At 37.8% G+C, this 24,699-nt stretch overlaps 4 protein-coding genes across 4 annotated transcripts; all 4 read right to left on the minus strand.

Moving 5' to 3' along the window:
- Window positions 1-2,067: 2,067 nt before the first annotated feature.
- LOC141823073 (aspartate--tRNA ligase, chloroplastic/mitochondrial) lies at window positions 2,068-12,531 on the minus strand. Its single transcript, XM_074710344.1, has 15 exons — window positions 12,118-12,531; window positions 11,878-12,021; window positions 11,111-11,220; window positions 10,369-10,480; window positions 9,682-9,753; window positions 7,660-7,751; window positions 7,165-7,285; window positions 6,909-7,031; window positions 5,670-5,865; window positions 5,391-5,578; window positions 5,151-5,222; window positions 4,207-4,305; window positions 3,358-3,438; window positions 2,721-2,778; window positions 2,068-2,328 (listed from the first exon to the last, which is right to left on the minus strand). The coding sequence occupies exons 1-15, from the start codon at window positions 12,499-12,501 to the stop codon at window positions 2,159-2,161; spliced, it is 2,022 nt and encodes a 673-aa protein (XP_074566445.1). The 5' UTR covers window positions 12,502-12,531; the 3' UTR covers window positions 2,068-2,158.
- Window positions 12,532-13,227: 696 nt separating this feature from the next.
- Window positions 13,228-15,991, minus strand: LOC141823074 (short-chain dehydrogenase TIC 32 B, chloroplastic-like). The gene is made up of 8 exons (XM_074710345.1): window positions 15,770-15,991; window positions 15,269-15,500; window positions 15,105-15,184; window positions 14,802-14,955; window positions 14,581-14,659; window positions 14,253-14,337; window positions 14,111-14,157; window positions 13,228-13,609 (listed from the first exon to the last, which is right to left on the minus strand). The coding sequence occupies exons 1-8, from the start codon at window positions 15,885-15,887 to the stop codon at window positions 13,451-13,453; spliced, it is 954 nt and encodes a 317-aa protein (XP_074566446.1). The 5' UTR covers window positions 15,888-15,991; the 3' UTR covers window positions 13,228-13,450.
- Window positions 15,992-17,453: 1,462 nt separating this feature from the next.
- On the minus strand, window positions 17,454-19,511 carry LOC141823095 (short-chain dehydrogenase TIC 32 B, chloroplastic-like). Its single transcript, XM_074710367.1, has 7 exons — window positions 19,308-19,511; window positions 18,575-18,806; window positions 18,415-18,494; window positions 18,184-18,337; window positions 18,019-18,097; window positions 17,855-17,939; window positions 17,454-17,763 (listed from the first exon to the last, which is right to left on the minus strand). Exons 1-7 carry the CDS (start codon window positions 19,423-19,425, stop codon window positions 17,549-17,551), a joined length of 963 nt encoding a protein of 320 aa, XP_074566468.1. The 5' UTR covers window positions 19,426-19,511; the 3' UTR covers window positions 17,454-17,548.
- A 1,435-nt stretch (window positions 19,512-20,946) lies between these two features.
- LOC141825637 (ACT domain-containing protein ACR9-like) lies at window positions 20,947-24,319 on the minus strand. Its single transcript, XM_074713023.1, has 6 exons — window positions 24,115-24,319; window positions 23,451-23,666; window positions 23,264-23,369; window positions 22,325-22,667; window positions 21,530-21,814; window positions 20,947-21,345 (listed from the first exon to the last, which is right to left on the minus strand). The coding sequence occupies exons 1-6, from the start codon at window positions 24,266-24,268 to the stop codon at window positions 21,199-21,201; spliced, it is 1,251 nt and encodes a 416-aa protein (XP_074569124.1). The 5' UTR covers window positions 24,269-24,319; the 3' UTR covers window positions 20,947-21,198.
- Between the last annotated feature and the right edge of the window lie 380 nt (window positions 24,320-24,699).

Here is a 24,699-nt window from a genome sequence, read left to right on the forward strand (position 1 = left end):
TAATAGCAATCAACATCACTCGGTGGATGATATCAGGCAAACAAGTTCCATACATGACCAGACTAATAAAATGACGGTTAATTATTTAACCCGAGAGAAAGTGAGGAAAAGTCAGAAAGGAAAACCACAAGAAAACGAAACAAGTGAGTGCATATCAAAATCCTAGAAAACCTTATGCTAACTAAATGATATCTAGATGTTCATATATGCAAGAGTAAAATAAAAATTCCGCTAACTCAGAAAAAATAAATAAATAAACAGTTTCTTTTTTTCTGTTGCAATGTTAAATGAAATAAGTGAGCTGAATTGTTTCATGATCAGCCAGAAGTAGCATAAAGTAACCTTGAATGTGAAGATGCCTCCGCAAGCACAGGTCAGGACATACACGAACAGGCATGCTAGTCCAAAATGCACAACTAAACACATCACTTCATTTCTTGATTGAGATTAACATTTTATTTCTTATCCAAGCTCTCCTAGGTGTATAAGTACCAACATAAACACACTAAATCTTAAATTTCTGAACAAAATATACACAACAATATGAAAATTAATGTTCAGAGAATCTTGATATGGCCATCTTTCCCGACCAATTTCTTTCAAGATACTATTGGGTTGCCTCAGCCATCACAAATTCTGGCTGCTCTAAAGATCTAACATTCAAAAAAGATTCTGTGATAGCTAAAACCTTTAAATCAATGCTGAGATATATAATAGATCGAAGTTTGTTTAACTTGTCCTAGACAAGAAACTAATAGCCATCTAAAAGATCTACACTTTGGTGCAACAAGCTACACATCCAGCAAATAAGTAGATTTCCAATAGTTTGTAAGCTTACCCATTCGAAAGACAATTATTTTGAATGAATCAATAAGTTCATTATGCAAGAATATAAATCACAGGCATCTAACCTCATTCTACATGTTATTTGTTTCTCTCATTTCATATTTAAATAACAAATGATTCCATAGTGATCTCAGATAGATCAATTAGAAAAACACAAGTAATAACCGACAAGTACTCACAGACATGAAAACCTACAAGCAGCGAGTTCTTTCTGAGTTTGGTATAGGAACTCCAAGGCTGCTGAGACTTCCTCTTCGAATTGAAAGAACGGCCCGTTCTCAAGATCCATTTTCCGAAGCTTGCAAAGCCCCTCACCCAATTCCATCATCGCTCCCCGGTGGTTCTGCATACTCACTTCAACCCTAAAATACCCTCTTTTCCTGTTCAGAAGGAACGACATCGAGGAAGGCGATTACCTTGAGACAGATGTCATGGCTTCCACCCTCGAGCGTCGCAACTCCGACCACCCGCTTCTCGTCTGTCAAATCTACTGTAAATATTTAACACAGGGAGAAGAGAGCAGGTGTCGCGAGTGGCTGAGAGCGAGGGGAGGAAGAAGAATCGCGGGTTAGGGTTTGGAGGAAGGCTCGGTTTGCTTTTCCTGGCCACGTGCTCGCGTTGGGAGGCGAGCAGGGGCGACCAGATCGGCGGCGGTGCTGAGGGGAAGAGAGCAGGGCCGACGGGCAGGGGATCGCGGGCGGCGAAGGGAGAGGAGGGGAGGGGAGAATCTAGGGAGAAGACCATCTCCGCTCGGTTTGCGGTGGCGAAGAGAGGCGGAGGAGAGGAATCTAGGGTTAGGGTTTGGAGGAAGAAGCGAGGCTCGGTTTGCGGTGGCGAAGAGAGGCGGAGGAAGCCGGGCGAAGGAGGCTCGGTTTGCGGTGGCGAAGAGAAGCGGAGGAAGCCGCGCGGAGGAGAGGAATCGCGGAGGAGAGGATCGGCGGGAGAGGAATAGGGTTTGAATGAGAAGCGAGGCTCGGTTTCCTTCCTTTTCCTGGCCACGCATAAGCGCTGGACGCGACGTGGATTCCACGTCAGCTGTCGCCCACGCGACGCCCACGAAACGGCGCCCAGGAGAACATCTCTGTATATATATATATAATCATTTTATTAACAATAACGTGTGTGGCCAATTAACAGTAGTTAGTCACAACGACAGTGTAGAGTAGCATTTGGAAGAAGAAAAGGATAAATGTTGCATATTTTATTAATTCATTCCTTGAATTTTATTTTTCTTGCAGATGTTATCTGAATCATAAGTTAGTCACATGTATTCATGACTGTTCATAGTTTACAAAAACAAAATGTATGAAATCTAGAGAGTAGCTAAGGAGAGGTCTCTCAGCTGATGGGGATCGACTGGAGATGGCGATTTAGTAAGAGCACACTGTGCAGTAGTGGTCTTGGGAAATGCAATGACATCCCGTATCGAAGTTGAACCAGCTAGAAGCATTACTAGGCGATCCAAACCGTAAGCAATTCCACCTGCAAAATGTTTTATTGTGAATCCATTTAGCAATTCGATAGCCAACTGATCATACTACAAGCAGTGTTTAAACATGGCATCTGATGGATGATCTATATATATATATACCCATGTCTGATACGATTTCTACACAACTTTCTATCGATCACGAGTAAATATTTTTTAGAAATAACTAAAGTACACACTTGGATTCACATTTCAAACACCAGTAGCCGAGCCCAGGTAATATAGCTATCTAGGAATTAGCAGAGTTATTAGGAATACATCAAGTGTCTCAGTTGGAGATGGTAATTGCTAGTCGAGAAGTAGCATAAACAGAATGCACGGATAAATTCAAGAAAAATGAATTTCATAATAATCGCTATCTGGTAAACATAGAGGAATTGCATACCGTGTGGAGGAGCACCCATATCTAAACACTCCAAAAGATATCCAAACTTTTCCTCTGCCTGCACAAATGAATGCCAAATCACCAAGAGAACATGTCAGTATAAGAATCAAGCAGTTAGGTTCTCTATATCACTGGAATAATTTAACCACCAGGTGCCATTTTTATCGAAACTAATCTCATCATCTGAACATATAATGAATTAAAGACCAACTACAGTTGGAAGCAACGCCAAATGAGTATGGCAGCAATAGCTTTTACATACAAAAGGCAACCAATCTATGATATCAGCATGTAGTAAATAATCCGGATTTCTATTGAGTTGTTCTTTGTAGAATTGCAGTCGAAATGAAAGTGATTAGTTGGGGATTTGGTGATAGGACACATACCCATTTTATCAACCAATTAACTAATACATCAAGTATCAAGCCTTCATTAATAAACGCACATGATTTTGGCCTGTCAGATGATGGGAACAGAATGTGCAGAATTGGTTTGGAACTTGTAGTTGAATATTTGGTCAATTCATATCATATTGTCTAATGTATGCTTCTCAGGTCAGTATGCAACCAGAAAGATGATTATGAGGCCCTTGTTATGTCAGCCATCTTAAAGAAATGAATATATAGTTAAACTTCACCTGTTCGCGAGAAATGCCAACAATTTCCAAGATTTTTTCTTGTACTTCACGTTTGTAAATTCTCAAGCTCCCACCACCAATCTGTGAAAAAAGATTGCAATTTTCAACATTCATACAGCAAAATTTAGCAAGGATCCATATCAAAAGAAAATCCCATCTAAAGTTATAGGCAAATACACATTCAGATTGTACAGACTAAGAACTATCAGACTTGGTGTCAATAGACAATGTACTGCTATATAATTGGCCTGAACTATAGTGGCCGGCAGTTGGTCCTGATGTGGGAAATATAAACGCTAAGCCTGCCCATCAAAAGAGGCTTGCCATAACTGCATAAAATCTGGTAGGAGTTGATATGGCTACAATATAGATCAATGAAAGTATGACACGTGGAATGTGGCATGCTAGGTAATTATTTCATTACCTGGACATTTCTCCCTCCAAAAGAATCTAGGTTTTTTATGTTTCATTACAATTTTGTCCTTGAGATACTACAAGAATGAGAATGGTCACTTATTTGGCAACTATCAAAGATCACTTATTTGGAAAAGATGACCTAACCTGCAAACATGTAAAAAGCATCATATAGATGAATGTGCATTTTGTTTACTTATTTACCATGTATATGGACAAAAATTATCTTCATGCAATACAAAAGGAGAGCTGAAGAAGCTCTAAATTGTCATGATGTTGGCAAAAAAAGACATGATGTCCACATAATAAGAGAAAGACTCAGCAAGAAAAATGAGCATAAGATGTGGTCGACGCACAGTTACACACACTTTCTCATTAAAAAAGATGCCAAACAGCATTTTAGATTATAAGATGGCAAATATACACAAAGAGTACCTCAATGCCATTGTAGACCATATCATACGCCAAAGCCCGAGCCGATGGGAGGTCATTCATGTCAGTAGGATTTGGAGCAGTGAAAGGATGATGGAGAGCCTAGAGAATAAAAATGTCATCAAAATATAAACCTTGGACCAACCAAAAAGATGATCAAATGACATGTCTCAGCACAGACAAGAAAAGATCAATTAATATTTTTGAACTGGCTTAACGAGGGAAGAGGGCCTGCTCCACCAGGCCATCTCAGATATCTGTAATTACTAAGACAATAGCATATGATAAAAAGGGTTGAGAACCTTGAGCGAATTCTGGGATATCACATCTTTTGGGAATCACATCTTTTGACACTTCACACTTACATTTATTTTTATTTTTACATTTCTATGCAATGCTTTTGAATAGAAGGGGATTACAAAGTAACAAAGGAAGACAATAACTCATAGACAAGTTCCATTCTAGTATTTTAGCCGTGTTTATCACTTCCACTTCACTTTCTTTCTTGGAGGAACTTTGTGGTCAGGAAGTAATGTGTGGCATTTTTTTTCTGACTGTCCCCCAACACCTCCAGTGCCACAGAATCATAAATACTTTCACTAAATAAAATTTTAAAAATTGAACAAATGAAGATATACAAACTGCTTCCAGTGAATCATAAATATTTTTGCTAAATAAAATTTTAAAAATTGAACAAATGACGATATACAAACTGCTTCCAGTCAATAATTATTTTCATTTTTGAGTGATTGTTCTACGTGTCTTGGTTTATATTCAGCAAAATTTGCAACATTTAGCAATGTTTCTTAAGCAAATATACAATATACAAATATTTCTAAGAGGACCAATCCACGACATCCATCACCTACCAATGTACAGCTTTACTGATAATCTTAAATGTCATTACTCAATTACAGAATTATATATCCAAAGGAGGACAAAGGTACCTCATATCTTTGTTCTGAATCATTCCACTCAAACATTGGAAAGTCTATCACCCAAAGTATTGAATGTGATGCCTAGTAACCAAGAAAACAAATTATCACTTCTTTTCAAGGGGAAAAAAACAGATTTGCCAACTCAATATAAAGATAAACTAACATGCAAGTTGTTTTCACCAATGTGAAAGAGCATTTCCTTTCATAAATGGCTGACCAGCAAATGAAAATAGTACTGTGTATACTTACTTGGTTAATTAACCCCATTTCATGGGCCACATATAACCTGAGCCTGTCAAGTATCTTGTTGACAATTGTATGGTGACCCAAAGCAAACAAAATAAGGTCGCCTGTCTTTGCAGAGCACAGTCTCAACAACTTTAGTCTATTTTCACGTTCAAGACTGGATGTTAAAGCAGAAATTCCTTCAAGTTCACCTACAAATTCAAAAATGTCGACATAAAATCCTATGCAGCTTCAGGATAAAAACTAAACCAGCAGACTAATAAACTGGCATGCATGAACTACCATTATCCAAAACTTTGAGAAAAGGTAACCCCTTTGCACCAGCTTTGACTGCTTCACTATAGATATTGCCCTTCTTCAATACTGTATTTGAAAATCTCTGTGCACCAGAAGGTACACATAATGCTTTAATTATGCCACCATTTTCTAAAGCATCTGTAAATACCTTGAAATTGCATCCTGAAAATACTGAGCTAACCTGCCATTCCAACATATCATCATGACCAAAGTTATGAGAAGCTAGAAAGCTGGTTTTACATAACAATCAAAATAAGACCAAACAACACTGAGCCTTATTAGGAGTATACTGCATCTATCACAAAATAAAAAGAACCAACATCCTCAATTTACAATAGATGTAATACCAATGATATTAATTCTATCTCAGCAGATAGCTTCAGTGTAACTCACCTCCAAAATGGTTACATTCTATCAACAAATTAATATAAAAAAAGTAGTTCTAGTTACTTACATTCCAGGAGAGCTTCCTATTAAAAGATATAACTGATTAATGTCAATAAGCATGTAGAGCATGTACCTATTGATTAGATGAGCGATCAATATGAACTACTTGCTCAAGCATTCAATTTCTTGAAAATGAGATGGACTTCATGCATAGAAACATCTTCTAGTTAATCCCCAGTTCCCTACTGCCTCTAGAGCTATCCATTTATTAGCAACTGAAGATCCTTTTGAATAATAGAGTACATTGACCCAGAGCTATGTGAGCAGAAGAAATAAGGGTCTAGGCTCCATGATATTGCACAATCAATAAATAGAAACCTGTTCGGATATATGCTTAAGCTAGCTCTAATTGAAAAATGGACTGGAGAATAGACTGATTCTTTGCTTCTCCAGACTACAAAAAAGATCAATAATTGTCGTGATTCCTAAATTTTCTTATTTTCAGTCATAGTGAGTCATTGACTACATAAATTGGACTCTATAAGAACTCTATCCAAGTGGACACCAATTATTACGAGCATCTCACCCACTTTCGCACAACACATTGCATGTTTGAACTACTTAGGTAAGCCAGCATGACATATGCATAAATAGCATACCTTTCATCTTACATATAAGGTATTGTGTATCCAAGAAATTATCAAATTATGACAAAGAACATATTTTGTTCACGCCCATTTTTTCAAGTTAATCCAGATGAGCAAGAGGCCAATACTACGAGGAATCATGATACTGACTAAACTGTAATCAAATTATATCTCAGCAATATGCACTTACATCTGTTAGTTCCAAACTAAAACGAAGATCAGGTCTGTCTGATCCATAACGTTTCATTGCTTCAGCATAGGTAAGTCTAGGGAAAGGATTTGGAAGCTGAACTCCTGCTATCTTTTCAAATACCTGACATGATAATAAATGTATCCATCAGATCTAAAGAAATGACAAATTGCATTAGGTCAAATAAATACATAAACAATATTAAATGTCAAACAAATTAAGTTCATAAGTAAAAGCCATCAAAAGAAACACAGACAAGCCTGATTAACTTCTCATTAAGTCTCAGCATGTCCTCCAAAGTTGTAAAGGCCAATTCCATATCAAGCTGAGTGAACTCAGGTTGCCTATCTGCTCTCAGATCTTCATCTCGAAAACACCTTCATAAACAAGTGTTCGCTAAAAGTAAAAAAGATAATAAACTTTGAAACCCAAATTTTTAGTGGTTCAAGTGACTATTATTATAGATTATACTAGTAACTTCTTTTGATTATAGATTATACTCAGGAGAAGCAATAAGCTGCTTTAGTTACAGGGCTGTACTCTGATACAAGATTAATAGCAGAAAACAAACTTTGCTTGAAAAGTATAACTAAAAAGGGTTTAAATTTATTCTAAGTACACCAGTAGGGTGAAATGTGACAAAGGCCACAAAATAGCTGCAGCTAGACAACCATTAAAATCAGGAGAATATAAGATGTATGCAACTCTGTAGAACAGATACGAGGAATTATAGTCATTCTTTGGAAGTTACCTTGCAATCTGATAATATTTCTCGAAACCAGATACCATTAGCATTTGTTTGAACAACTGTGGGCTTTGAGGTAAGGCATAAAATGTTCCTGGCTTAATAAATTAAAACAAAAGCAAATAAGAAAATCCATATATGAAGAATGTAGCATGTATTCAAATGTTAGTGAAAGGGTAAAAGATATATCAACTCAAACCATAACAAATGATAGTATGACATACAGCTAGGTGTTGGTTACTAGAATGTGAGAGCGTTCTAAAGTCAACAGATACTATAAAAGATCTAAGATTAGTTATACTTGACTTTGATTTTAAAGTCACAATACTCAGAAAAGAGTCCTAAATTCTGCATACTACAATAACTAACACCTTGTACATTGGCATGTATGTCAAGGTTTAGTTTTAGTCAACTTTGTTAAAGAAGCTGCATATTTGCATGAGATTCCTAAACCTGTGCAATACAAAATAGCTACCAAATAAATAACAGCCATGTGTGGATCATAGATATCAAAAATGTAATTGCACTCATTTCTTGCATAGATAGTATAGGCCCTCATCCAGTATGATACTATATATACAATAAGAGTAACGCAAGAAATGCAAATAAGCCAGTTTCTAAGTGGTCTCATATAAAAGGGCAGCCCAATGCACGATATATATACAATAAGAGCAACGAAAAAAATCAGTCATTATATGCATAGCAAAAATCAATCATAAGCCTGGCTGCTTGAACATGGTTCAGTTTTCCAAGCCGGTAATAAATACCAAAGTTTTACTTGGGGTCCCAACTCCAATACGACCACCATGCTTCATTAGGCTATATTGCTCCACGAATAATCCATATGGTTAAAAAGGTAAACCCTAGTTGCAGATGATGTGCAACAACTATTCCCACTGGAACTAGCTAAATTGCCAGAGACAACATATGTCACTGTTCATTTTGCTTCAACCATCTATATACATGTTTTTTGTTGGGTCTAATGAATGTCCACATCTCCACAATGACATGATATTGTCCACTTTGGGCCTAAGCCCTCATGGTTTTGTTCTTGGGCTCTCCCCAAAAGGCCTCATGCCAATGGAGATACTTTCCATCCTTTTAAATCCATGATCTTTCCCATGTGTTTTAGATGTGGGATTATGTTTGCACCTTTGCAACCCAACAATCCTCCCCTCAAACAAAGGACCACAGACCCCCCCTCAAACGGAAAGCCTCCGTTTGATGTCTGAATCTTCGACCCACCAGGACTTCCTGCCCAGCCGCAACCAGGACTTCCTGCCCCTCGGTCCACCCGACCTACTAGGACTTCCTGCCCAGCCGCAACCAGGACTTCATGTCCCTCGGTCTACCCGACCTACTAGGACTTCCTGTCCAGCCGCAACCAGGACTTCATGTCCCTCGATCTACCCAACCTACTAGGACTTCCTGCCCGGTGTCTGATCCTCTTGATTCAAACACGGGAACCCCTACTTCCTTTGTTTTTAAGGTTCAACCCACATGGTTAGATCCGGATCATGGCTCATCCGACGGTTAGTCCGGTGAAGAGCGGCCTCGCTCTGATACCAATTGTTGGGTCTAAAGAATGTCCACATCTCCACAATGGCATGATATTGTCCACTTTGGGCCTAAGCCCTCATGGTTTTGTTCTTGGGCTCTCCCCAAAAGGCCTCATGCCAATGGAGATACTTTCCATCCTTTTAAACTCATGATCTTTCCCATGTGTTTTAGATGTGGGACTATGTTTGCACCTTTGCAACCCAACAATTTTAAGCAGAATGCATCACTTTATAACAACACACCATGTACAATCATCATCTTCTATCTTCAAACTTGTTGATGTTCAAGGGCATCAGCAATTTCCATTCCTTATCATTGTTTCACAATTTTTGTTTGACCACAAAAAAACATGCTTTGTCATGCAAAGTATTAAGTTTTGACATTACAATCTATAAAAAGAATATATAAACAATAGATTACTAGCATACAGAAGAAAACAAAAAGACCACATAACAAGCTAAGTTTTACCTGAATACGTGATGGCACAAGATAATCACGTGCACCTTCAGGTGTTGACCGAGATAATATTGGAGTCTCAATCTACCTTATGACCCAAAATAAGAAAATTAACCAGAGGTGACCAGTAGTTTTTTTGAAACAAAAAAAAACATCAGTTACATGTCAGTAATGCAACTAAAGGCATCAGTTACATGTCAATTATGCAACAATGAAGAACAGATTTGCTAAATAGTAACAAAGAAGGGTTCAAGTCTTGTCATGTTTAATACAACTCTAATTAAAAGTATCCTAGCATTAGTTTGCCTAAATTCGGGTTTTGAAGTAAAATGGTCAACATAAATGATTGTTAATTTAAACCAAAAAGTAACAAAGTATGTCAGTGACAAAATTTTATGCAAATAGAAACTGCACTTCTTCACTTCAGGTTAATTTGCTTCAAAACTTAGGCATACAGTTCATTTCAAACATTGCATTTGATTAAATGAAATGTCCATCAGGTGCATTGGTTAGGACCTCCTTGTGAATGTGTTTTCCACCACATGATAATAGTGGTTATCAACTTAAATATCATAGTTTTGGTCCACTCAAGTATGATGTGTTGTATGCCAAGTTTATCTGAAAAATACATGCAAAACAAAGTACCGAGGTTTACTTTTCACTGCAGGATAGATATAAGCTGAAAGGAAAATCTACTACCTCCACAAAATCATGTTCATCCTCCAGAAACCTCCTGATGAGCTTCACAACTTTATGCCTCAATCTCAAATTGAATTGCATTTGTGCACGGCGTAAATCAAGGAACCGATATCTGAAACAAATTTAAATTTTATATCAGGATATTTGAGTTAGATATCTAATAACAAATTTGACATAAGAATACAAAATTCTGCAGCTCTACTTAAACACCTATATGTGAATGCAATGCAAGCAATGGGCGACAAATTTTAAATGACTTCATGTTGAAATGTTGAAACATATCAAACCAAAAAAGAAGACGATACAGAAAGGAATAGCAACATCTAAAGGGTATGATCTCTAAAAGAGAGTTACCTAAGAATCCTTATGAAGGAATGTGATTAGTGCCCCTTTTCATATTTGTTTAAGCAAATGAGCATGTAATCTGAGCGACATAAATACATGCAAGAAACTAAGCTGCAAGTGACAAAACAGCATGCAGCAACCTCCCTCATGAGTCATGACTACTTTGAATATATTCATAACTTTATCCTGAAACATCACTTGAAAGTCTACTGTCGTAACCAAATACCATGCAATTTTCTAAACATAGATAGGAATCATGGCAGAATCATCTTTCTACCAAGTGAGCGATCCATTTCTCATTTATGTAATCAATACAATAACAGAAACATATAAACAAATGTGTTAAATCGGAGAGGTTTTAATGTTGGTATAAAAGCAATAAACTTTAATTAACTACCTTAATCGGATTTCTTCTGTTATGATATCCTTTACGTCATCTGCAATGGTAATGGGAAAAGGCAATGCACGATTTACAGGATTTAATACAATGACATGCTCTGCAGTAACCTGTTACACGAAAGGGAAAATGTTTGGTTACCACTTTGCAAGTTCTTACAATTGTCAGACAAAATATAAATAGAGCACGGTCCACTGCAGTAAAACATTTTGATCATCCTATGTATGAAAGTTTTCTTCTAGTTGATTTCACAACAAACATATAGAAGATAGAAGAATCGATCAAACAGCTCCCTTACAACAAATATATCAAGAATACATTAGAATGATAAACATCTGAATAGCCATTAACTATGTAGAATGATAAGAGAGCTTAAAAAGAAAAAAAAATTGTTTTAAATCCTCAGCAAATATAACAAGGATGCAACAAACTCCCATTGTCATTTAAATACTCATTAACTATCTAGAATCATAAGAAAGTGTGATTTTTTCAAGGATGCAACAAACTCCCGGTACCTCTAATTCCCCAGTCATCATAATAATCATCAATTATCTACAATCATAAGAAAGTTTTTTTTTTTTTTAACATTTTCTTTTAGTCCGTCAACTAATAAAACCAATATGCAACAGACTCCCAGGACCTCTAATTCCCCACTCATCAGAATAATCATTAACAATAAAAAATCATAAGATAGTCCTTTTTCAGGAAAAAAAAAACATTTTTAAGCTCATCAACTACTAGAACGAGGATGCATTAAACTCTGATACCTCTATATCCCCAGTCTTCATCTTCTTGTTCACAGACTCCTGCGGCCTAGACAGCACTGTCCCCTCTACAGCAACCACGTACTCTAGTCTCAGCTTGTTCGCAGTCGCATAAGCTTCTGTATACTCGTTAGGAAGCGTGGTAACCTGTAGAAGAGTCCAAGCGACCGCATTAATAGATTGAATAATTTTTCTCCACCGCGAGAGATGAATTGAAAAGGCACCCTGCAAAATGGAATATACCTGAACGATTCCGGAGCTGTCTCTGAGGTTGAAAAAAGTGAGGCCACCGTGAATCCGGTGGAGGGCGACCCAGCCACAGAGCCTGACTCGTTTACCGACATCCTCCGGCCCTAACTCGCCGCAATATCCCGTTCTGGGAACCCATAGGAGCGTGGAAGCGGAGGTCGGACCAGAGGGGAGATCAGGCGCTACGGTTTCGGCGGTGGTAGGAGGGGGAAGTCGCGATGAGGAGGCCGATGGCGAGGGGAGAGAGGAGAAAGGGGAAGCGGAGACTGGTCGGACGTGAGTGCGGAGTCGGGGATTGAAGAAGCGAGAACGAGAGAAGCGGACGAGGCGAGGGGAGAGGAGGAAGGGCGACACCGCTCGAAGCACGACGGCCGCCATGGACGGATGATGTCTCAGATGCCTTTCGGCGCGGTGGCAAAATGGCAATTAGTAGTAGAACTGCAAAACTAATCTGTCGATTAAGAAAATAACATTATAATTATTATTTATATTTGATGTGCGTAAAATATTGTGTTTAAAATATAAATTATCTTTTTATAGGCGAATATTTGAATTGGGCAGAAGATGGGCTTGATGGGCTGCAGGCCCAACATCTAGCAGGCTACGTTGACTAGGTTTAATGGAATGGACACACAAAAAAGCGAGTTTTTCTTTTGAATTTTATATAAAATTCTAAAACTAGATTAGAAGTGATAGGTGGAATTTCAATTTTCAAAAATAGAGAAAAATTAATATTTTTTTGTGGATTTGATTCGATTTAGATGCAGTTGATAATGCTCGCAGAACAAATTAATTTGTCAAAGATATAATAATAATTAAAAAATTAATTTTCATCTCATCTCAACGGTCATCTATGAGGAAGTCAAAAAAATTACACTTAACCATGACAGAGAATAATATTATCTTAACTTTATCGAAATTTGAATTCTTATCCTTTTTTTACAACTGGTGTCTGTCTCCTCCGGTGTGACATATAGTTGACTTCAATTGTTTTTTTATTTTATCTTATAAAGTCGAAAGCAAGTAACAGACTAATCATAAGCATTTATATCAGTTGTAATATATAATTTGAGAAACAGTGAGAGAGTCACTAAATCAAAAATATTCTCATTAATAGAACTTCATTAAAAATGAACATAGTAGTACAATACAAGGTCGAATTGTCGCACAATGCATCGACACCGCAGAATAAAAGTTGTAGCAAAATTCAAGTATCGACTAAAACATAACTCATTGCGATCCAAAAGTACATAATGGAAGGAAACTGATAAGTTTATTAAACCTATAAAAGACACAACAAGACTCACAATTTTACTTTCCCCAAAGTTCACTTAAATAGCATCTCACTGTACTCCCAAAGTTTTCTCGCTAATGATTCATTTCGACCATTGGCAGTTGTCTTTTCGATGTTACAGTCAGCGAAGTATTTCCCACTGATTCCCTTCATGCTAGGATGCAATGCAACGTAACATGTAGTCGCTGCTCCCTGTGAATATGCAAGGTTATAAGGTACATAAAATAATGTGATGCACAAGCTTTGACTGAGTTGATACAAAATTTTTTCTTTTAAATTTTTTTCTGAAATTTTGAATGTAATTAAAAATACTCTTTATGTTTATATTCTACTCATTTTACATATGAAAATATAGTTACTGACATTAGTAAATCCTATTAATTTTGCCTCATTTAAGTCCAAATTATTTTAGACTTTAGAGGAAAAAGACAAATATTATGAGAGATAAAATAGTAGTAGAGTTTATAATTTCAATGAAATTTTTTCTTTGATGATACTAAAATTATATTTAAAAAATAAACATAAAAATTCTTATTTAGATATGCATGCAATGGCTCATCAACTTGTTAAATCTAAAGCAAAAAAGCAAACATAAAAACCTGATGGTAATCCGTTATATATCAATCAAACAAGCACCAATTAATTAAGAAGTTGCTATTGTCGTAGAACAATTATCTTGCAAGGCAAGCATACCTGAGGTATACTCTTCCACAAGACACAAGTTGTAGCTCTTAGCACGGCTGCAAGAAAAAGAAGTTTTTGAATCTGAGTTTAACCTTTATAAATTTTCACTGAAAGTTGTAAACTCAAGAATTTGTGGGTTTCAGGAGCACACCGACAAAGATGGTTGAGTGTCTTCCCAAGTTTGTCTTAATAAGACCAGGATGAACAGAATTTGCCGTGACATTTGCACCCTCTTCCTGTTAATGAAACATGAAAATGTTGCAAACTTGTGAATAACTAATTAAGATGGCAAGTAATTCCAGATGATATGTATAACCGTGATAAAAAGAATTGTCGAAAGAAAAGCAGTATTTGGATATGACTTATTATCTATCCTTTTTGTGGTTTTTGCTTTGTCATAGTTTTCACAGGCTGCGTATGGGGAATATTATTTTGATAAACAAAGAAACAGACAGGAGAACTTAGTGATACACTGATACCTTCAAGCGCCTAGCAAGCTCATTAGCGTGCAATATGTTTGCCAATTTGGACTGCCCGTACGCCAACTTATCATTGTATCTGTAGAGCACAATGAAAACAAATTGGGACTAATAAGAAAATAGAAGAGTCACCAGTTTATGTGATCAAGACTACTCTTGATGAAGAAGAGAATGATTCTCCTCCGCTACAACCATTTGCCAAATTGACAATGTCAACTTACGCAGCCTTGTCGTTGATCTTGTTGAATCTTATTCCTCCTCTGTATGTCGTGAGGTGAGCTGCAGAAGATAAGTTCACTACACGACCTTCGATCCCAGTTTTATCCGCTGTGCTTTTAATTTTCGGAAGCAGAAGATTTGTCAACAAAAAGTGACCTGAAACAAAGATAGGCAGATAGCAGTCGGTCATTCTACATGGTAAATCAAAAACATGGGAAGCTCACCTTAACTGTGAATACTAACGTCCAGTAAAATTCAACTTCGATCAGTAAATGGCACATATTTGAAAATCTGAAGAAACATACCCACATGATTCGTGGCAAACTGCATCTCTATACCATCCTCTGAAAGCTTGAAAGGACAGTACATAACACCAGCATTGTTTCTGAAAACAAATTGAAGTTGTGAGATTTGGCCCCAACAATATAAGAAGATAAGAGATATTTACGGATGAGAATCATATCCTTACATCAAGACATTGAGAGGTACATTCATCGAAAGAAATTTGTCAGCAAAGTCTCGCACAGACTTCTGTGAGCTTAGTTCAAGCTGTATGATGTCAACTCTGGCAGATGGAGTGCTCTGTAGAATACTCTGCTTCACATTATTGGCAGCCTCGGTGTTCCTAGCACCAATGATAACATGAGCACCTCTGAGAGCCATCACTCTTGCAGTCTCCGCTCCAATCCCACTACTTCCCCCTGCATTGCACGAATGCCCTAATTTTAGATCCCTTGCTAAAGTAGATCCAGAAATTTGTAAAAAAAATGTGGCAATAGTTCTTTGTTCAAAAAATAACAGATAAAATGGAGGGAACAACTCAGATCTTTGGGAAAATGAGGTATAGATTCTAGAAATCGAGGACGACTCAAGGTGCAAGGTGAGTTGGGAAGCGATTTTCCAGATTTAAGGCGGAGTTAATTGTGCGAACGAGTGAAAAAAATACGAGTGAGTAGGAAGGAGAAACTACCGGTGATGATGACGGTGAGGCCGGATGCGTCGATGCCTTCGGTGACCTGCTCGGCAGTGGAGGCGGATCCGAAGCCACTTGGCCCGCGGATACCGGTAGCTTCCCTGAAGTATCCCATTTCGCCGGCGAAGAGAAGGAACGAGAGCAAGAAAGGGGATTAAGGTCGAGCGTGGAGATGAGACGAAGGTGGAGGAAGGGAGACGCTATTTATAGGGAATTCCGCCGGGCACCGAAAGCGATCTGAGGAATCGAAGTCGTGCGGAGGCGGAGGCGCATGTTATAACGACGTGTGAAAGCCGAAACTTATTGTACGCGGATGGGGATGAGACATGATTATGGAAGCTTCTACGGGTCCACGTGATGTGTACGCGGATGGGGAGGAGACATGATTATGGAAGCTTCTACAGGTCCACGTCCTGTGAACGGATTACTACGAGTCAAACTCAGTATCGGCGTAATGAAAGTACAGGGAAATACCTAGAGAAGCCGTCGTTAGTCGGATTAATCCGTGCCAGTAAGTAATTTAGATGGATTAAATTTAAATTTTATTAATTTATTTTTTTTAATAAAATTAAATAAATTAACTTTAAATTCATGTGGGTTGACTTGATGAACTTTGATTGATCTGTAGATTTAAAAATTTTATTAATTTTTTTAAAATTTTAAAATTAAAATAAAAAATTTAATGAATTAGTAGATTGGTCCGGTTAAATTACAATTTAAATTTAAATATTTTAATTTGATCAATTTAAATTATAATTTAAATTTATATTTTAAATATTTTTTTATTTTTTAATAAATCTTGGTGGATCTAATTGTAATCCATTTTGCGTTGGATTACATTAAAAATTTTTAATGCATTAAGTTAGTGGATCAATTATTTTATTTTATTATATGATGAATTTTTTATGAATTGATTCGCTCCAATTAATCCGTTTAACAGCTCTATCACTACCACAAACTGTACACGAGCCGCGCTCCACGTGGCCAGATGACAGCTGGTTCCCGTGCCCATTCACGTAATAATGTTGCGCACTGTCTATTTATATTTAAAATACTGAACCGAATCAACTCGCTTTTTTAATTAGATTGAACCGGCTTATTTTAATCGGCCGACTCAGGATATGATTTTTTTTTTATAAAAAATAAAAAATAAATTTGAGTGGATTGAGTTGTCAATTAGTAATATTAATATGGTCACCGTGATCCACGAGAAGTATTAAATTTCTTTAGGGAATTTCTTATTTAAAAAGGCAAAAGTCTTTAAAATATCATGGAGGGAAGGAACATTTATAGTGCGCGCATTCGAATGCACCGTAGAAATAAATTATGATGTCAATAAATCCAACAAATATAAATAAATCATTTTTATTGTCACATCTCATTTTAAACACTCTTATTATATCTAGTTAGGGTTTAAACGTTAGCATGATCCAATCCAAACCGTCTTTGAATTTAGTTTGATTTAATTTTTTAAATTTTGAAAAAATAATGGTGAATATAATCATCCCCAAATTTTCAACCTACTATTGGTATTAATGCCTTTTTGGTAAAAAAAAAATATTAATGATTTTATTTAAAAAAAACAGATTTAAAAAATCACATTGATTTAAACAATATTATGGTTATCTCATTACGTATATGATTAAAATACAGCACTACAAACTTTACTCCAAACAAAGAAAGAAGAAAAAAAAGGCTTCAAAGGCTCAATCCATACAACATATCATCACCAACAAAATAATAATAAAACACTTAGAAATCGTACAAGCCTCTTCGTTACTTTGAATTATTAACTAGTTCTTCACTGAAATCCCAGAGCTTCTTTGCTAATGCTTCATCTCTGGCCTTGGCACTTGGCTTCTCCAAGTTACTGTCTGCAAAATACTTCCCACTCACTCCTTTCAAATTTGGATTCAGTGCCACATAGCATGTTGTTGCTGCTCCTTGAGGGATGTCCTTCCACAAGAAGAAAGTGAAAGCCCTCAAAACAGCTGCGAGCAAAAGAATGTTACAAGTCTGAGATCAAAATCTATCACTTTGAAAGAAGGTTAGCCATTAATTTGAAAGGTTTAAGTAGCATACTAATGAAGCAGGCTGCGTGTCTCCCTAAGTTTGTTCTAATCAGACCAGGATGAACAGAATTTGCAGTAACATTCACGCCTTCTTCCTGTTAACAATCAATATTTTTCATGAGGTATGCTCCTTTTTTCTTTCAGCTGCATCTGCAGCAGACAATGTCGACGTACCTTCAAGCGTCGTGCGAGCTCGTTGGAGTGCAAGATGTTAGCCAACTTGGACTGCCCATAAGCCATCATATCGTTATATCTGAAGAACAAGATGTCAGCATCAATTATTGTTATCAAGAACATCTTTATTTTCCTTTTTGCCAAATTGATGATATAGTAACTTACGCTTTCTTGTCATTGAGTTTGTCGAACTTGATTCCTTCACTGTAAGGCCCAACGTGAGCGACTGAAGATAGATTTACGATACGGCCTTCAATTCCTGTCTTCTCCGCAGTGGTTTTCAGTTTCTCAAGTAGAAGATTTGTCAACAGGAAGTGGCCTGAGAATAGAAGGAACATGCTAAACTCATAATCCTGATGAAGATCTGAGTGAGAATGCTAAGCAAAATACAAATACCGAGATGATTCGTCGCGAACTGCATCTCTACTCCATCCTCTGAGAGCTTGAATGGGCAGTACATCACACCAGCGTTGTTTCTGAAAACGAATCGAAGATATAAGCTTCACGAACCATGAGGACACTCGACCATGAGAAGCTTTGCTGTTATTTTACTTACATCAAGATGTTGAGAGGGAGATTCATGGCGAGGAATTTCTCGGCGAAGGCTCGGACAGATTTGAGCGAGCTGAGCTCAATCTGGATGATGTCAATTCTAGCAGATGGAATGCTGCTCAGGATGTTCTGCTTCACGGCATTGGCAGCTTCCATGTTCCTTGCACCGATGATGACATGGGCTCCTCTCAAGGCCAACACCCTTGCCGTCTCTGCTCCGATCCCACTGCTTCCACCTGGTCAGCAAGAACAGATCAAACCATGGTTAAATTTGCCAAACAAAATTATTTCAGTATGGCATCAGTACCGAAGAATCAAAATTTTCGGGCTAATCAACTTCCTACCATTAGTTAGAAGATAAATTGTAGCTTGAGGATAAGGGGAAAAAATAGGCGAGGGGAAAAAACAGATCTTTGCACCAAACATACACATCTCACACTAGAAATATCAAGTTAAGCTAGAAATGGTGAGTTACTCCTCCAGATTTAGGGAAGAGGTATCTTGTGCATAAAGATCCGATTTTTAGGGCCAATCAACTTTCTTTTCATCAATACGAAGACAAATTTTACAATAAGGATGAGGAAAACGGGGGGAAATACGTAAGAGAAAAAAAAAAACAGCTCTTTGAAGCAAATAGCACACATCTCAGACTATTAAGTACCAATTTTGAGCTAGAAATGGCGAACTACTACGGATTTACAGCAGACTTGACTGTGAGGAAAGGAAGAGAAAGGTACCGGTGACAATGACGGTGAGGCGAGAGGCGTCGATGCCCTCGGTGACCTGCTCGGCGGTGTTGCCGGATCCGAATCCGCTAGGTCCTTTGATGCCGGTGGCTTCCCTCCAGTACCCCATAGTTTCTCTTTCAGCAAAGTAGCAGAAGAAAGAAAGAGAGAGAGGAGAAGCGAAATCCGATGAAGGAGGAGGAGGAACGAGGCGAGGCTATTTGTAGTGGCCTTTGCCTGGCTTGCTCGATAATGGAGTTCGTGAAGGGTCGATATCGGGTCCGTGCGATGCTTCCGTGCCAAGCATTCGCGGTAGTGCCAAAGTTGACGTGACCGGGTAAAGGAAGAACAACGCCTGGGTCAACACGACGACAGGAGCGGAGCCGGCGGTGGATGGTAGTGCGGAAGGGGAAGTCAACAGCGGCAGCCATGTTTCTTTTTGCAGGAAAAGAACGAAGAAGGTGATGCCGCAACGGCGGCCAGCACGAATGGACCTTCTAGAAGGATAAATGTTTGTTCCGTTGGATCTTTCTAGAAGTTTACTCATGCAAACAGACTTGTACTACGAGGAGTTTTCTTATTAGGGCTCCATTAGTCTCAATAAAGAATATGTCACAATATATTAGTTTCAATACAAATTCATTTCTAATTTAAATCGTTTTTATATTTTAGAATTTTTTTATTAGTTCTTCAAATATGTTGGAAGGATTTTGTTACATTTAGTTAATTTTTAAATATGCATATTTTTAATGATTATAATTTTTAAATATGCATATTTTTAAATACCATATTGAAAATTTGGTAGCCTATCTCTATCCATAAAGTGTTTCCACTTAATGATTATAAAACAAGATCATGAACAGATATAATCAACTTTAATTTTATTATTTGTTTATATTTATTTTTCAAAAGGAAAAAAAAAGAATAATTAAAGATGAGCAAGTTGAAGGAGCATGACCACAATCACAGGCCACATTGAATCATGTTGTCAGCAATTACAATTACGAAGTGGAGTCATTTGCATTATTTAATCTTTTAAAAAGTTCCTAGAAAATAATTTATAAAAAAATTAAATCTTCACATCAACCTATCTCTTAATTTTCATGATTAAAAAGTTCTTTAATCGATTGTTTCTACAAAACACTTCGTAACAAACTATTACTTTTGCATCTTGGAGAGACAAAGTAGCAGTCTCTTGTAAATTCTTGCAGGAGACTGAAAGAAGTCTTAGATCAAACAGTAAGAGTGAGCAAAACTTGGATACAATTTTCTCTTAATCATATTCTAATCATTCCATGGCTCAATCTATAACATAACTCGGTATTGAGTCGCAATACAAAGCCATTTTTCGGTCCATTAATTCAGAGCAAAAAAGGCACACATTACAGAAGAAGCAGGGTTATCAAGAACATGCATACTTCAAATCTGAAAAATGCTTTTAATTAAGAACGCAGGAGTAGTTTTCTGAATTAATATAATTCTAGATTTCTACTCAAGTTCAGGTTTCTGGATTCCAAGGATGAAATGGTCTGATAATTTCACTGGAAATCCAAAGTAAAATTATTGTCAGATGATGTAAATTATGATAAAAGAGAGATAAACAGAATATAGTAGCAGTTGAATCCCAATTGGCACAAACTTCACCAACACATGGGCCAACGAAGAACACGATAAGATTCAAAAAGACAAAAAAAAGTTGACAAAAAGGTAGCACAACTTGCATTAAAATACTCTTAATCAGATGATGCCAATGTAACAAATTGTGCCAAAGTAATGATTAAGTGTTTGCATGATACGTAACCTGCCCAGTTCTAACCTGGATGCTCACAACAACCACCATTTCTAAAGCAAAGGCATTGGGACAAAGCATGCCCAGAGAGAACCTTCTGCAAGTTGTAGGAATTCAGAACCCCATAAGTGTTTTCATAACCCTGTCCACGATCTGGCTTCTACTCCGGCGATTTGTCAGTGGGATTTCAAGGTTGTCGTTCAGAAGGAATTTGTACACCTCCCATTGTCTCTCAGAAGTTCTGTGTATGCCTATTTCAGACTGTTTATGGCATAACAAATGTGTAGCAACATGGAAATCATTAGTTATCTTTCTTGGAAGATTGAGATGATCAACTATAAAGTCAGAGCAAAATGTTTGAAACTTTTAGGCGAAACTGAGACAAAGGCTAGTTTTAATTACTTTTAGCAAGTGTAAAAGGACACAACAACTGCAATTAACTCACCGAGAAAATGCAGATTCCGAGCAGTTTTAGAGCGAGTGTGACATTGTAAAAAACTCGAGGCCTTCCTTTGCCAGACACTTCCACTGGATTGGCAACAAGGAGTTCAGTGTCTGGGCCACGGTCGACAAGCATCACTCTAAGGGGATAGAGCATCTCCAATTTCAACCTAGAAGAGATGACATCCTGCTTCTCAGGGTCAATGATCTTCTTGCCATCTGTTTGCTGAACAAAAAGGTCCACCTCTCGAAAGGCTTTCATGTCTGAGAGGAATCGGCAATAAACTATCTATTCAGGAGACAGAAATGTATGGGAATGTTAGACCCAGTGAATTTGGGGATAGAATATCAGATGAATATATACCTAATGCTCATCATTTTTTTCAAAAACTTTTTCACTATGAAACTGTTAGCTGAATGAAACCAAAGGCAATAGGATAAGAGTACAAATTTAACACACGAGTAAACTCGATCCAAAGACATTCTATGGTACTTACCCCTAACTACATATCACATGGTACCCAATTATCCAAATCCATACTTGCAATAGTCTAAATGATACCAGCCTAGGATAATGTCTATAGGGCATAATCACACGGCTTCATTAAAGCTTGGCCACCACTTCTAGCAAAAATTCTCTTTCTTTTATCTCTGAAACCACCATGGAAAAACTGATTCAAGTAAACAGCTAATTATATAATCACAATTTTTTTTTATCTCTTAGAGCTACTCACAGAAAAACTATACAGTTTTGTGTAACACTACTTTCCTAGAATATCAGGAAAAATAGGTCAACTACCTGAATATCGCACTCCGTTAAGGTCCTCATGATGTCATAAAGGAGGCCCTTCTGATCTACACACTGAACTTTTACTAAGGTGTGGGAAGGGCTCAAGGAATTATCGATGGTAACATTGGCCTTCTTGAGTTTTTCCGTATCTGGAATGAGTGACTCTGATGAAACTTCACCATCGCAAAGGTTCAAGCTAAACAGTTTTTCAGCAACTTCTGGTGGCAATGAAGAGAAACCTTGCTGAAAATCTTCAGCCAGCTGAATCTCACATTTATTGACTGACTCTCCCAGAACTGAAGTTAGTCTTTCAATTGTCTCATCTCGTCTTTCTTGAGTATGTAGGAGTTCCCTGTAGAAACATAGCAATAAGTATACTATTCAAATTCAAGGCTAGGAGGAACACATGATAAACCTAACAACCATGATAAGAAAATCATCAATTTGCTATTGGAAATATTTCTCGGTCATAGAGTTGATGGAACATGCAAACAGCTATAGAATAACCAATAACAGGGATAATTTACCTATAATCATAGCAGGTATTGATTGATTATAGCAATTCCTCACATGAAACTATTATTTACTAAGAGCTGATGAGAATAACTCAATAATCAGCTAACACAGTGTCACATGCTGCATGCAACCAAAGGTATCAAAAAAGGGAGACAAGAGCTGGTCAAACTACACGTTGGAAGATCAGCATTGTTTGAGTGCACTAGACAAAAAGCAATCAAACGAAAATAGTTACAGAAACAAGAACGAGATCGTCCGCATTAGTTTAGACATGTATTATAGATACAAAAAAAGGAATCCTTTTGGTGTAACAATACTTTCTTTGAAAAAAACTGAAACTGATGTTAGAACTAACTAAATTTTAAATAGCTTAACAGCTAAGAACTGCATCTACGGGCAATAAAACTACATACTTGGTGGATGAATACTCACATGCCATCCGTAATAAAGAAGAAGTCGATGACTCTGCCATCTGGAGTGGTGGAAACCTTGACTCTGTGAATTAAAAGCTCAAGCTCACAAAGAACTTGAGTAACGTCTACAGCAGATCGAAGATCAATTAAAATGGCATCATCCAACCTGAACAATCTAAGTCGAAATAAAAAATAGTACCAAGTACCATGCAATAATCCCTTCCTGTCAACAGAGAACAGCTTCAAAAGGTACATCTGAGCAGATGTTGATGTGTTGAATGAATCAAAGTAGAACGGGATAGGACATGATGGGCAGAGACCCATCAAACGAGTCTTCAAATTTTCCCAACAAATGTTGATGGAAGGCGAAACCGGCACAACCCAGAACACCACATAGCACCATTGCCCATCCGTCGAGACATCTTCAATCAAGAACGCAAAAGCACATCAATGGATAATCTAAAATATCAAAAAGGTAAACACCACCAAACAAAAAGGAAGCTTTACAGATGAATATCCCGATATCCTATTCGTTCGTTTCCAACTCGGATTGGAAGCGACAACGCGTAATTGTGACATATTGAACATCAGAACCACAACAAAATAAAGATGCGAATTCGAAAATACACAAAATTGGGAAGTAGAACAAAGAGTCAAACGATTGAGAAAGTTAAAGTAGAACAAACAGCAATAATGAGTTGAACTACGAAGGAACCGTAACCCTAAGAGGCACACACTGTGGGAATCGCACGAGTGCTTTTAGAGCACACAATTTGACAAAGAAGAGGAAGAAGATCGATCGAGCAGAATAAAACTGAAACAAAAAGAAATCGAAATGAAATAGAGGGGAGCCAAACAGCCTTTCTTCACCTCCTCGGGTGATGCAGAGACCGAACTCGAGGATAACTCGGCAGAGGTCGCATCCGAGGCCGGTCTGGTCGGGACAGTTGATTGTGACTATACTAGGCTCGCCGGTACTCTTTCCTACTTGAATCACCACCACGTCTTCGCTCGCCATCCCCATCACCACCCCGGCTGCCTCCGCTGCCGCCGCCGCCGGCTCCCGGTCCTCTCAAGTCTCAGGTGCTCTCCCGCCGTGCCCTATATATCCGTGCGTTGACTACGTCGTCACCGCTGGCTACTCGCCGCGTCACCACGCATATCCTCCACGTGGCAACCAGGGAGTCGCAGGAACATGCACCGTGGTTCTCTATTCCTGGCGGGGCGGCAGGGGGTTCGTGGTCGATATACGCCGTCGATTCAAAGCGCCAAACACAAAGTACGTACACCGTACGATCTGGTGCCTGACCCATCAGATTGGACGGTCGATGTGAAGTGATGGGATGGTGATCGTCAGTCGAATAATGATACCCTAGATACCCTATGCGGCCCCCGCTTTTGGGAGCAGAGCTCTAGTGACGTAACTGGGTTTCTTGTTGTGTAGCTCTTTGTAGG

The sequence above is a fragment of the Curcuma longa genome, chromosome 3 (assembly GCF_044706935.1).
Source record: "Curcuma longa cultivar G26 ecotype Majalengka, Jawa Barat chromosome 3, ITB_CL_G26_1.1, whole genome shotgun sequence".
Taxonomy (NCBI): Eukaryota; Viridiplantae; Streptophyta; class Magnoliopsida; order Zingiberales; family Zingiberaceae; genus Curcuma; species Curcuma longa.

Excerpts from the sequence above, each read along its gene's own strand:
- LOC141823073 (XM_074710344.1), bottom strand. The coding sequence starts at position 12,501 with ATGGCGGCCGTCGTGCTTCGAGCGGTGTCGCCCTTCCTCCTCTCCCCT. Across the intron at positions 9,754-10,368 it reads ATGAACATGATTTTGTGGAG|ATTGAGACTCCAATATTATC; the intron begins GTAGTAGATTTT and ends GTCATAAGGTAG. Across the intron at positions 2,329-2,720 it reads TATGGGTGCTCCTCCACACG|GTGGAATTGCTTACGGTTTG; the intron begins GTATGCAATTCC and ends AACATTTTGCAG.
- LOC141823074 (XM_074710345.1), bottom strand. The coding sequence starts at position 15,887 with ATGGGATACTTCAGGGAAGCTACCGGTATCCGCGGGCCAAGTGGCTTC. Across the intron at positions 14,338-14,580 it reads AGCTTGCTAGGCGCTTGAAG|GAAGAGGGTGCAAATGTCAC; the intron begins GTATCAGTGTAT and ends TTTCATTAACAG. Across the intron at positions 14,158-14,252 it reads ACACTCAACCATCTTTGTCG|CCGTGCTAAGAGCTACAACT; the intron begins GTGTGCTCCTGA and ends TTTTTCTTGCAG.
- LOC141823095 (XM_074710367.1), bottom strand. The coding sequence starts at position 19,425 with ATGGGGTACTGGAGGGAAGCCACCGGCATCAAAGGACCTAGCGGATTC. Across the intron at positions 18,495-18,574 it reads CTCCCTCTCAACATCTTGAT|AAACAACGCTGGTGTGATGT; the intron begins GTAAGTAAAATA and ends ATTCGTTTTCAG. Across the intron at positions 17,764-17,854 it reads ACACGCAGCCTGCTTCATTA|CTGTTTTGAGGGCTTTCACT; the intron begins GTATGCTACTTA and ends TTTTGCTCGCAG.
- LOC141825637 (XM_074713023.1), bottom strand. The coding sequence starts at position 24,268 with ATGGGGATGGCGAGCGAAGACGTGGTGGTGATTCAAGTAGGAAAGAGT. Across the intron at positions 23,370-23,450 it reads CAGGAAGGGATTATTGCATG|ACGTTACTCAAGTTCTTTGT; the intron begins GTACTTGGTACT and ends GATCTGCTGTAG. Across the intron at positions 21,815-22,324 it reads TAACGGAGTGCGATATTCAG|ATAGTTTATTGCCGATTCCT; the intron begins GTAGTTGACCTA and ends TCTCCTGAATAG.